We start from the raw sequence: 11,981 nt of genomic DNA on the forward strand, positions 1-11,981 counted from the left end.
GAGGTCAGATAGAAGACTGAAGGGGAGGACGGAGGTCAGATAGAAGACTGAAGGGGAGGACGGAGGTCAGATAGAAGACTGAAGGGGAGGACAGAGGTCAGGCAGAAGACTGAAGGGGAGGACAGAGGTCAGATAGGAGAATGAAGGGGAGGGCGGAGGTCAGACAGAAGACTGAAGGGGAGGCCAGAGGTCAGATAGAAGACTGAAGGGAAGGCCAGAGGTCAGATTTATGGGAGGAAGCCTTAGACGGTTGCTCATTTAGCTCGGCCAGAACTCAAACCTAGAATCCCTTTGTTCGGATAATGAGGTTCTGCAGCTTCTTGGGCTCATTGAACAATAAAAGAACATTATTACATACTGTGTTCTGCTCGTCCTGTAAACTGCCCAAACACCACCCCAAAAGTGCCTGAAACATGTTAGCGATCAGAGCTTTAGCCCCCCACCCCGAATTCTGGGGTGATAATATAAGGACGGGTTTCCGGCAGGTATAGTTGCAGTATTTGGATCAGCTCGGAGTTTTGGTTCAGGTTTTGCCAGCAGGAGGTCATGTGGTCTGCGGTCTGACATCAAAGCATTCCTCTCCGCTGTCCTTTGTAGTCTGTAATGGTCATCAGTGGGAGGGATCAGCCGAGTCAGCGACATTCCGGTCTTAGAGGAGACCGGCCCATCCGTCCCATCAGCAGCCTCCAGGGTGTGATAGGGAGGCTCTGCACTCCTCAGATACACGGGAGGAATTCTTTGATGCAGACAAGATCTCTTAACAGTTCCTGTTCTGAAGGTGATTTTAGTTTTATACATAAAGTTGCATTTTACTGCATGCAAGCTACATACCATGTGACCTGGCGCTGCCTCAAATGTGGCCGTATGATAGAGTACAATACAAGGCCAAGAGTGTGAGGAACCTCTCCAGATGATGGCGGCCAGGAGTTCCCAGTGAAGGTTCCGGTGATCCTCCATCATACAAAGACATTGGAGACAATTGTGCTCTTCCACCCTTGTGGTCACAGTTTGGTGAAGACCCTTTTCTGTCCCACCATGACTGTCCCGTGTGTACAGAGCCAGCTCTATAAAGACATGGTGTGGTCAGTTTGGTGGAGGCCAGTCAAGTTCCACTTCACCAGAGCCCCGGCCTCAACCCTATGGAACATAGGTATGCCATAAGAATTATTGAGTTGAGGTGCCCAAAGCCGGCTCCATACAGACATGGTGTGACCAGCTTGGTGTGGAGGAACTCGAGTGTCCTGTACAGAGTCCTGACCTCAACCCTACTGAGCGCCTTTGGGATGTATTGGAACACTGATTGTAAGACCAGGTCTTCTCATCCAACATCAGTACCTACATAGTTACATAGTATTTGAGGTTGAATAAAGACATTAGTCCATCAAGTCCAACCTATTAGGATCTCATTCTAGGAGTACCTGTACCCCTGTATATTACCCGTACCCCTGTATATTACCTGTACCCCTGTATGTTACCCGTACCCCTGTATATTACCTGTACCCCTGTATATTACCTGTACCCCTGTAACTGACCCTACAAATGGGACATCCTACAAATGATGGCGGTCTGGGGTCTCCAGTGAAGGTTCTGGTGATCCTCCATCATACAAAGACATTGTAGACAATTGTGAACTTCCAGCCTTGTGAAGACCCTTTTCTGTCCCCCCCATGACTGTCCCGTGTACAAAGCCAGCTCCATAAAGACATTATGTGACCAGTTTGGTGGAGGCCAGTCAAGTTCCACTTCACCAGAGCCCCGGCCTCAACCCTATGGAACATAGGTATGCCATAAGAATTATTGAGTTGAGGTGCCCAAAGCAGGCTCCATACAGACATGGTGTGACCAGCTTGGTGTGGAGGAACTCGAGTGTCCTCTACAGAGTCCTGACCTCAACCCTACAGAGCGCCTTTGGGATGAAATGAAACACTAAATGTAAGACCAGGTCTTCTCATCCAACATCAGGACCTGACATAGAAATGTTGGAGTTCTGGGGTCTCCAGTGAAGGTTCCGGTGATCCTCCATCATACAAAGACATTGTAGACAATTGTGATCTTCCAGCCTTGTGGTCACAGTTTGGTGAAGACCCATTTCTGTTCCACCATGACTATCCCCTGTGTACACAGCCAGCTCCATACAGACATGGTGTGACCAGCTTGGTGTGGAGGAACTCGAGTGTCCTGCACAGAGCCCTGACCTCAACCTTACTGAACACCTTTGGGATAAATTGGAACAGCAATTGTGAGCCGGGTCTTCTCACCCAACCACAGTACCTGACCTAACAAATGGGTATAAATTCCCAAAGACACACTCTCAAAATCTTATTGAAGGTTGTCCTAGAAAAGCGGAGGCTGTTATAGCCACAAAGAGGTGGCCAACAGTTTTGGTGAAGGCCCTTTTCTGTTCCACCATGACTCTCCCATGTGTACAAAGCCAGCTCCATACAGACATGGTGTGACCAGCTTGGGGTGGAGGAACTCGAGTGTCCTGCACAGAGCCCCGACCTCAACCCGATAGAACACCTTTGGGATGAATTGGAACGCACGGTCTTCTCACCCAACATCAGTACCTGACCTCACCAATGGGACAAATTACCTCTGAAATCTTGTGGAAAGAATAGTGGAGGATGTTATAGCAACAAAGGGGGGAAACTCCATATAAATGGCCATGGGGGGGTACTCCATATTGGGTACTGAGAGATGAGGGTGGTGAAGGACCCAATCAAATGAAGGTGAGGAGAGAGATAGGTGATGGTTAGAAGGTCACTCATAGAAGGTCAGGAGGGATGAGGATGGTGAAGAGCCCAATCAGAGGAAGGTGATGGGAGATTGGGATTGATTGAATCTATGAAGACATGGTGTGACCAGCTTGGTGGAGGAACTTGAGTGTCCTGCACAGAGCCCTGACCTCAACCCTACTGAACGTTGATTGTGAGCCCGGTCTTCTCATCCAACATCAGTACCTGACCTCACCAATGGGACAAATTCCCTCAGACACCCTCCAAGATCTTGAGGAAACCCTTCCCAAAAGCATGGATGAGGTTATATCTACACAGAGAGGATAACTTCCTATTAATGGCCATGGCTCTGGAATGGGACACCCAACATGCTCAGATAGATGTGATGGTCAGGTGTCATTGGACCGCACAGAGTGATAACCTACTTGACAATGGTGCCTTCCTTCATGGTCAGTTGGATCCAGTGCTGTCCGTGGGACCCGTCGCTCTCCCAATAGGTGTCATGCAATCCATCCGTCAGGCAGGCCAGGTTATTTTCTTCCTGTGGGGACATAAGTCACGCTTCAGACTTGGGGGTGATCTCCTTCCAGAATGGACGGGTAGCGCTGTGGCCCCCGGACTCATCCTATTCCTATTATAATACAATAGTGTTGCATTGGAGATTATACGAGGCGCCTGGATACACCCCTGAGGAATCCCACCGTGTCCGTGGCTCCCCCACCCCTGAGGAATCCCACCGTGTCCGTGGCTCCCCCACCCCTGAGGAATCCCACCGTGTCCCTGGTCTGTAACGCCAATCAATGAACATGAGGCCGAGGAGCCGCAGTGTGAGTTAATAGTCCAGATACAGATTTACTCTAATGAAGCATCAGATGGAAGAAATCTGATGCGTTTCGGGGGACTAAAACTTCTCCCGTCATCAGGGCGTAAAGAAGAACAATGAGTCCTCCCGTTACCCTAAGGAGGACTATGGGGAAAAACACTGACCCCATAGTTCTCCTTTAACCCTTGGGGGAGGGGAGGGGCGGCTTCCAAATTTAAGAACAATTGTATACAATCTGAAAGACGAGCGCCAAACCATCGCCCTAGGAGCCCCCCATTTTTATGGTTAAATTGAATCTGTCGAAATGAGGACAGATTTTGGCCAACATTTAGGGGGAAGGGATTGGGGATAGAACATTGATGGCCGGATAGGCCCCCCCCCCGATAGGATCGTACCGTAGCGGAGGAGACGTTGATACTGTCCACAAACTGTTTTATGTTTCCGAGGCTCTCGTCCTCCTTCCCCACATGTTCATACAGGAAGTGGACCAAATCCTCATCACACTCGTATGTCCAGGATGGAGGGACGTACCTGCCGGAGGAGGAGGAGAGACAAAAACAACAACCTGAAAATATCTGCGACCTACAAAACGAAAAGTAACAGAGCTTTGCAGACGATCCACAGCAGACCCGATATAAAAGGTGGGTACTCCTAGCAGAGACATGACGGGAACAGACTTAAAGGAGAACTATGGGGTCAGGGCTTTTCCCCATAGTTCTCCTTAGGGTAACGGGGGGACACAAACTAGCGTCCTCCCGTCACCCTAAGCTCAGTATATAGGGAGTTACAGCTCGCGGTATACTGAGACGCCGCAGCTGAAGCCGATCCCGACGTAGATGACGGGATCCGCCCAGCTGCGTGACTGACAGCTGGCTCTGCCTATCTAGAGGCAGAGCCAGCTGTACCCGCCCCCTCCCGTCCGTTCCACCAGTCAGCGCTGGAAGATCGGAGCGGGGAATCCAGCCCCTCCCCTGTCACGGCAGAGAGCTGTGACAGGATCGAGAGGTGAGCGAATGCCGGGATGTGTTCGCTCACCTCCCGATCTACTGAGGCAACCTGTGACAGTCTCATTGTCACAGGTCGGCTAGAACTATGAGGTGAGTGAAAAGCACCCCAACACTGAGCGGGGGTAAAAACCCCCCCCCCCCCCCCTCATAGTTCTCCTTTGAAGGCGGGTACAACATTCATCAAGGTTGGTAATCCCAGTGAAGACATAAAAGGTGGGCGGTACAAAGGTAAAAGGGTGGAATTCCATGAACAGAAATCACACAATGTGGTGGCAGACCACGCCGAGCCTGATATGTTCATGCGTCACGCATTGTATTTGGTATCGGAGACTGCTGGGTCAAAGGTCACAGATCATTACCGCAATTTCTGTACAGCCTCCTCATCCGGTTGGGTGCAACCTGGCCTTCTTCCCAGACGCATGGAGTAGGCGCCATCCACAACATCCTCCCACCTGAAGAGGGACAGGAATCAATATATATATATACACACACACAGGTCATAAAGCCGTCCCCCTCCTATGTGCAGGAAGTTCTCTTTATGGTCCTCCTACCTGCTGATTGGTTTATAATCCACTCCGAATAGCTGCTGCTGCTCCGTGGTCTTGTCCGGGGATTCCACGCGGACCAGCCGATCCCCCCCTTCATCCTGCCTGCAGAGGAGGACCCAACCTTCCGCCATGTCACAGCTGCTGCGATACTCTTCCATCTGCTCCTAGAACACAGAGATCACCAGGAGATACAATGACACCTCATGATATCTCCAACCCGCCCATTATGAGGGGCCCCCACCATCCCTGTGCTGAGTTCCCGGGTCTGTACCCCCGCTGTGCCCATTATGAGGGGCCCCCACCATCCCTGTGCTGAGTTCCCGGGTCTGTACACCCGCTGTGCTCATTATGAGGGGCCCCCACCATCCCAGGAGCACAGACACCCCCAGGTGGGCGGAGCAGAGCCTCTACGAGACATGAGAAGTCATCAGGGGCCTTTAACGGCTCCCAGTCCTGTGCGGTGTTGCCACGGAGATGCCGCGTTCTCACCTTGCTCAGCTTCACCCACAGGCCGTTGGCGTTGCCGTACTCCTCGCCGGTGGCTTTGACGCAGCTTCCCTTCTGCACCTCCACGGTGGCCCGGGCCAGTTTCTTCAGGTTCTGCTTGGAGTAGCCGGGGGCCTCCCACACGGTCAGCAGGGAGCGGGAAGAGGCGGCCGAAGCGGGGTCCTTACAGATCTTGTACAGCACCTCCCCGGGGACATAGCACAGAGCCTGGGGGAGGGGCTGAGCCCGGCGCAGGCACTCTATACATTCCAGCACGCAGCGGATCTGACCCAGGAGTCGGCGCGGATCGTTGGCGTCCTGCATGGCGGAAACACTGCGGACAACAAGAACAAAAAACACATTCAGCTAAACTCCAGAGAGAGATATAAGACAGCAGAGCTCAGACTGGGAGAGGGAGAAGCAGCACAAGGAACCAACCAGCTGTGCTGCACTTCCTCTGGCCTGCAGCAGACTGATGACATCATCTCAGTGTGGGCAGGGCCAGTGTCTGGTGCTCTGGGACGGATCAGGTGATCGCAGAGAATTGTTTGTAAATAATAAAAAATGACAACAAAGAGAATTGGGAAGATTTTATTCTTATTGAAGAATCACATTATGCAAATGTCTGGGGGGACTTGGACCGGGGCCCGGGGTACCAAGCGACCTCAGGGGGTATAAAGGGACAACTCAGGGGGTATAAAGGGGCACCCGCCGGCCTCAGGGGGGTATAAAGGGGCACCCGCCGGCCTCAGGGGGGTATAAAGGGGCACCCGCCGGCCTCAGGGGGGTATAAAGGGGCACCCGCCGGCCTCAGGGGGGTATAAAGGGGCACCCGCCGGCCTCAGGGGGTATAAAGGGGCACCCAATACAAACAATTGGCACAGCAACGTTCCTGGATGCCGCCTGGACCCCCTCAGCATTGGACCCCTGTGGGACATGTCAGATGATTTTATAATTTCTCTATGGAGCAGACAGTCCTCATTACATGCACACACAACACCCCCCTACAGGGGCCCCCCCTCCATGCCACACATAGTGAGAGCAGCCCATACACATACCTACAACTGCGCTCCTCCAACCAAAATCACTACCGTATTACCCCACCCAACCCGGAAGCCGACTCTACCTTATATCCTAGAAGAGCAGCTCACTTCTCCCGTATGTCCCAGGGTAGATGCACCCACTATACCGTATACTCCAGAGTAGCTGCGCGTCGCCTACCGTATATATACCACAATATGTGTACGCTGTCTGTAATATATCCCTGTGTAGCCGAGCGTCCTCGACTGTCTATACAGCTGTGTGAAAAAGAAAGTACACCCTCTTTGAATTCCATGGACGTAATAAAACTCATCTGGTCCTCAACAGGTTTTAGAATGGGGTTAATACAACCTCAGACGGACAACAGCACACGTTACACCGCGCCATTATTTATTTTACTAACCTAAAGCCAAAGTGCAAAAGTTATGTAGGAAAAACTAAGGGGGTCGTTCACCAAGCTGCCGAAGTCTGCCGAGTGAATAACCGAGCTGAAGCGAAGGGAGCCGAACGCCAATCAGATATTCAATTCAGCCGCACAGCCTCACCGAAGTGAAGAACGCGTTCGCCTCGGCCGATCTAACATCTGGGATTTTCTGAGGCCAGCGTTCGGGAGTTCATTCCCTGCTGTTCACCCCTATTCTTATATACCCTGTTTCCCCCGAAAATAAGACCTAGCTGTGACCATTCCCAGGGCCGGTGGTGGCATAAGGGGGGAACTTGAAGAGCCGCGGGAGAAAATCAGCGGTGCCAACGAAGCCGGCGCTAGAGGAAGCGAGGCGGCAGCGCAGGGAGCAGAGCCGCACAAGCCAATGCCTCCTCTATAGCGGCAAATGCAAACAAAGGGGCGGGGGCGGTGTGACATCATTGACCAAATATGGTCATGACCTTATTTGGTCACCGACACCTTCCAGCGGGGTAGTGATTGGTGAGAGGTCAGCGGCCGCCCGTGTCCTAGCAACCAATGACGCCGTGCAATAGGAGGAGCAGCAGGATGTGCGGGCCGGACTCCGAAACTGACACTTCAGGATTGCAATGTAAATTAAAGTGACGATTCCCCATTCTGGAGGGTCAAGAGACAGAGAATATCTCTCATACAAAATATGACCCCCCCTTCACAGATGGTGCGTCCCGCCCAGCCAAGCGGCCTCTGATAAGTGTTATCTGAAATTCTGCCCCTGTTATCAGAGAACGCAGATGGTGGGGGAGGGGAAGGGCCCATTTACACCAGCAACCTGCAATAAAAGCATGGCTGCTGCTGATGTGCCAGTCCCGTTTACTTTTTTTTATCACAACTTTATTTAACCACTTAAAGGCCATGGTGTTTCACCCCCTTCCTGGCCAGGCCATTTTTCAGTGTTCAGCGCTGCGGTACTTTGACTGACATTTATTCCGTCATGCAACGCTGTACTGAAATGAATTTCATACCATTTTTTGGGGACAGATAGAGCTTTCTTTTAGTGGTATTTAATCACCACTGGGGTTTTTATTTTTTACTATATAACAAAAAAGTACCCTAAATTTTGAAAAAAAACCATGTTTCCCTATAAAATGTTATGAAACATTTATTTTCACGCCAATTTTTTGGTATAATCTAAAAGACGGGGTCACGTCGGGATAATAGACACTAAACATGTCAACCTTTAAAATTGCGCGCGCCCGCGAAATCGCAGAAAACTTCCTGCAACCAAAATTGGCCATGGGCGACGCTTTAAACGTATTTACCGCTCATCAGTTTAGTGTCATCAGTGATTGATGGCCCTAGAATTATTATTCTCACTGCGACGTTCGCGGCGATATGTAACATGTGCTGCATAATGGGCGCAATTGTCGTTTTTGTACATAGGCGCACCCGACGCATGTTTGCGTGTGTATGTGGGGGGCGGGGGACTTTAAAACATTTTTTGTGTTATTTTGTTTAATTATTATTTGTGAATATTTTTTTTAGCTTCTTTATTTTTTTTTAATGCTGTAATTTTTTTTTAAACTTTTTTTTTTAGACTTAACTTTATTGCTATAGCATAGGGGACTAAGGAATCCCCTATGTAATAGCCAATTCACCACACAGGTCCTCTTTATGGAGACATCAGGGGTCTCCAAGACCTCTGATGTCACCTAAGGACCCCCCAAAAGCTGATGAAGCAGAGATCTGCTTCATCAGCTTCTCTCCGGTGTTCTGCACCGGAGAGTGACACTGAATGCAGGAAGTGATGTAATATACATCACTTCCTGCATTCGGGGACAGGAAGAGAGATCAAAGGGATGATCAAGTAATGATCTCCCTTTGATCTGCTGTTAGAGCGTCGCCGTGCCGGTCCCAGCCGCACCGGCCACATCGGATCACGGACCGGCAGCGGCGACGAGCAGACAAAGGTACGGGGGGGGGCGCACACCCGCAGCTCCTGCAAGCGATCGGGCGTCTCTAGAGACGCCTGATCGCTTGTATGTAAACAGCCATCGCTGGCTGTTTACATGCTTACAGTTTTCCCTCTCGTGTGCGCGCTGAGTGCCGCACACGAGAAGGGGGAGGGGCAGGACGTCTTAAGACGCCCTCCCGCTCCTAGCAGACGTCCGTCCGGCCGTTCACAAACGGCCATGGACGGAAGGTAGTTAAACACCACAAAGTGACATTTCAAATGTATCTATTGGCATAGCACAGTACAATGAGGTTGTGCCCTGCAGGGTTCTGTAGTGCTGGCAATGCTATGCACACTCATGAGCTGGGAGACATTGGATGGGATTCATAAAAACTGGAGCAGTTGCCCAAGACAACCAGCTTCTTCATTTCCAACCCAACTGATTGGTTGCTATGGGCAACTGCTCCTGAGAGTGCGTCTTGTCCTGTTGTTAGGACTTCCCCTAAGGCCCCGTTCCCACTCCGCGATATGCAAATCGCACGTTTGTCGCGCGATTTGCATATTGCGCGATATCGCGAGATTTGCCACGCGACATCGCGTTCAAGCTTGCATTGAGCAAGCTTGAATCGCGGCTAAATCCGCTCCAAAAAGGGTCCTGCTGTAGCGACACACGACCCGCGACAGCAGGACCCTTTGCCCCGTTGAAATGCATTGGCGCGCGGTAATTTGCCGCGATATCGCGGGAATTACCGCGCGATAAATCGCTCAATGTGAACGGGGCTTTAGTGTGTGTGATGTCAGGCAGTGATCAGAGCCGCTCTGACCCGCAATCTTAAGGCTGGGTTTACACCTAGGCGTATCGAATATGCGCATTTGTCGGTAAAAAATGCGCGTTTCCGAGGGCTACTTGGCTGTATCCCAATGAAAACGCGCGACAAGAACGCCCCAAAGAAGCTCCTGTACTTCTTTGGGCGTAGGACGTCTTGTAGCACGTTCATACGGCCTGTAATACGCCCAGGTGTGAACCGTACCCATAGGAAATAATGGGATTTCGGTGTTTGAGCGTTTTGCAGAGCGTTCGAACGCGCTACAAAACGCCCAGGTGTGAACCGGGCCTAATTAGAGTCACAGCAGGTGATGCTAATTATGGAGGACTCACATTTCTCCTGCAACTCACATTCTCTCATGATCCTCTCTGCTCGGGTATAAGTCATCAAGCCTGATGCGCCCGCGCTACACACACTACGGTAGCGCCGACCCAGGGCCGTGCACGTGTCGCCCTGTCGCGCTCCCGGTTGCCTAGCAGCCGGTCGGCTTACTTAAAGTATGCTAATATGGACGTCGCAGCGTCGTGACGTCTTTTTTCAGCGCGTGAAGAAGGAGGTGGGCGGGGGAAAACTAGGAAGGCGAGCTAGAAGGTAGGGGGCGTGGCCTGGATGTATCGCCTTGCTTCCAGTAGGCGTGGTCGCGGCCGAGTAATGGCTGCGCCCATGTAGAGGCGGTGACAGCGGGCTGAGGTGGGCAGAGCGGCTCAGAGGAGTCCAGAGAAGCAGACATGGAGCGGCCGGAACACCTGCTGTGAGTAACCATTATGGGGCAGGCCAGGGAGAGTGACATTTAAAGGGGCGCTGTCAGAGCAGGACTGCGGGTAGCATTGAAGTGCTGTCACCTTGATAGATGGAGCTGTAACGCCTGATTAGTTGCTGAAGCCAACGGGGAATTGTTGGCCAGGTCCATTATCTATGGATTGCACATGTCTGGGTGGAGTTCCCAGTACTGGAGCTTATGGACCATGTGCGGCTCATAGCACCAGATGTGCAGTGTCGCAACCCCTAGCAACCCTTTCCACAGAGCCATTAAATATATTGCAACCCGTAGAATAGAGCCGTAACCCATAGCGACCCGTGCCGTGGAGCCATAACCCATAGCGACCCGTGCCGTGGAGCCATAACCCATAGCGACCCGTGCCGTGGAGCCATAACCCATAGCGACCCGTGCCGTGGAGCCGTAACCCATAGCGACCCGTGCCGTGGAGCCGTAACCCATAGCGACCCGTGCCGTGGAGCCGTAACCCATAGCGACCCGTGCCTTGGAGCCGTAACTCATAGCGACCCGTGCCTTGGAGCCGTAACTCATAGCGACCCGTGCCGTGGAGCCGTAACCCATAGCGACCCATGCCGTGGAGCCGCGACCCATGCTGTGGAGCCGTAACCCATAGCGACCCATAATACAGAACCATAACGTATGTGTTAATGCACCACAATGGGACACTTTAGTGTGCATGGGCTCTCATGGTGAATTGGTTGCTATGGGTTACATCGCCATGTTCATTGTATTTGGCTCAGAGATGAGTTTCCTGAGACGGCCGTTCCCTTTCTGGGGTCATCTGATGGATTAGAGCCCAATGCTGGCATTCCTGTGTGTGTCATGTGACCAGAGAACGGAGTGCGCGGTGCCAGGGGAGTGAGATGACACAATAAACCCTCCATTGGCGACATTCACCCCCCCTCGCCTCCGGTGTTTGTTTACATCCGGTGTCGTCGGTCTTCACTCTCCTGGCCGTGTCTGATGTAATTTGTGCTGAAACAGCCACTTGTAGTCCCATGTGACAGGGTGACAAAACAGGTGGACAATTGGGAGACGGACGGAGTGTTGTCACCCTATAACAGGAAGTGACCTTCATGTCGGGATCCCCGGGGATGATGGTAATGAAACATTAGACCTCCGGAGATATTCGGGGGGGTCACATCTGGTGGTCGGTTGCATGGTTCTGTTCAGTTAGTTTTGTGGTTTACATCTGAATTCCGACCACACAGAGTTCTCTGTCCTCCGGACTCTCTTCCCTGTTCTGTAGGTTCCCTGTGAACGGCGCTCAGCGGAGTTCTCCTTTAAGTGGGCGGTTGGGCCGGCGGTTGCACAATGTGGCAGCAGTCAGCCATGTGGTGACCCCGTGGGTGTTATCTCGCCCGGACAGAGCTCGCCCCCCC

At 51.9% G+C, this 11,981-nt stretch overlaps 2 protein-coding genes across 2 annotated transcripts in view; one reads left to right on the forward strand and one right to left on the reverse strand.

Annotated features, from left to right (window-relative positions):
- HECTD3 (HECT domain E3 ubiquitin protein ligase 3) overlaps window positions 1–5,933 on the reverse strand; it is a 40,629-nt gene extending 34,696 nt beyond the window's left edge. Inside the window, exons 1-5 of the mRNA XM_018574936.1 lie at window positions 5,603–5,933; window positions 5,117–5,277; window positions 4,925–5,017; window positions 3,954–4,089; window positions 3,161–3,276 (exon numbers count right to left, since the gene is read on the reverse strand). Coding sequence (XP_018430438.1) covers window positions 3,161–3,276; window positions 3,954–4,089; window positions 4,925–5,017; window positions 5,117–5,277; window positions 5,603–5,923 — 827 coding nt within the window. The 5' untranslated portion in view covers window positions 5,924–5,933. The remainder of the gene's footprint in view (window positions 1–3,160; window positions 3,277–3,953; window positions 4,090–4,924; window positions 5,018–5,116; window positions 5,278–5,602) is intronic.
- Window positions 5,934–11,256: 5,323 nt separating this feature from the next.
- Window positions 11,257–11,981, forward strand: part of UROD (uroporphyrinogen decarboxylase) — a 6,572-nt gene continuing 5,847 nt past the window's right edge. The window contains exons 1-2 of the mRNA XM_018574935.1: window positions 11,257–11,288; window positions 11,849–11,944. Of these exons, the coding sequence (XP_018430437.1) occupies window positions 11,257–11,288; window positions 11,849–11,944 (128 nt within the window). The remainder of the gene's footprint in view (window positions 11,289–11,848; window positions 11,945–11,981) is intronic.

Source organism: Nanorana parkeri, unplaced genomic scaffold (genome assembly GCF_000935625.1).
Source record: "Nanorana parkeri isolate BGI_ZX_2015 unplaced genomic scaffold, ASM93562v1 scaffold3385, whole genome shotgun sequence".
NCBI lineage: Eukaryota > Metazoa > Chordata > Amphibia > Anura > Dicroglossidae > Nanorana > Nanorana parkeri.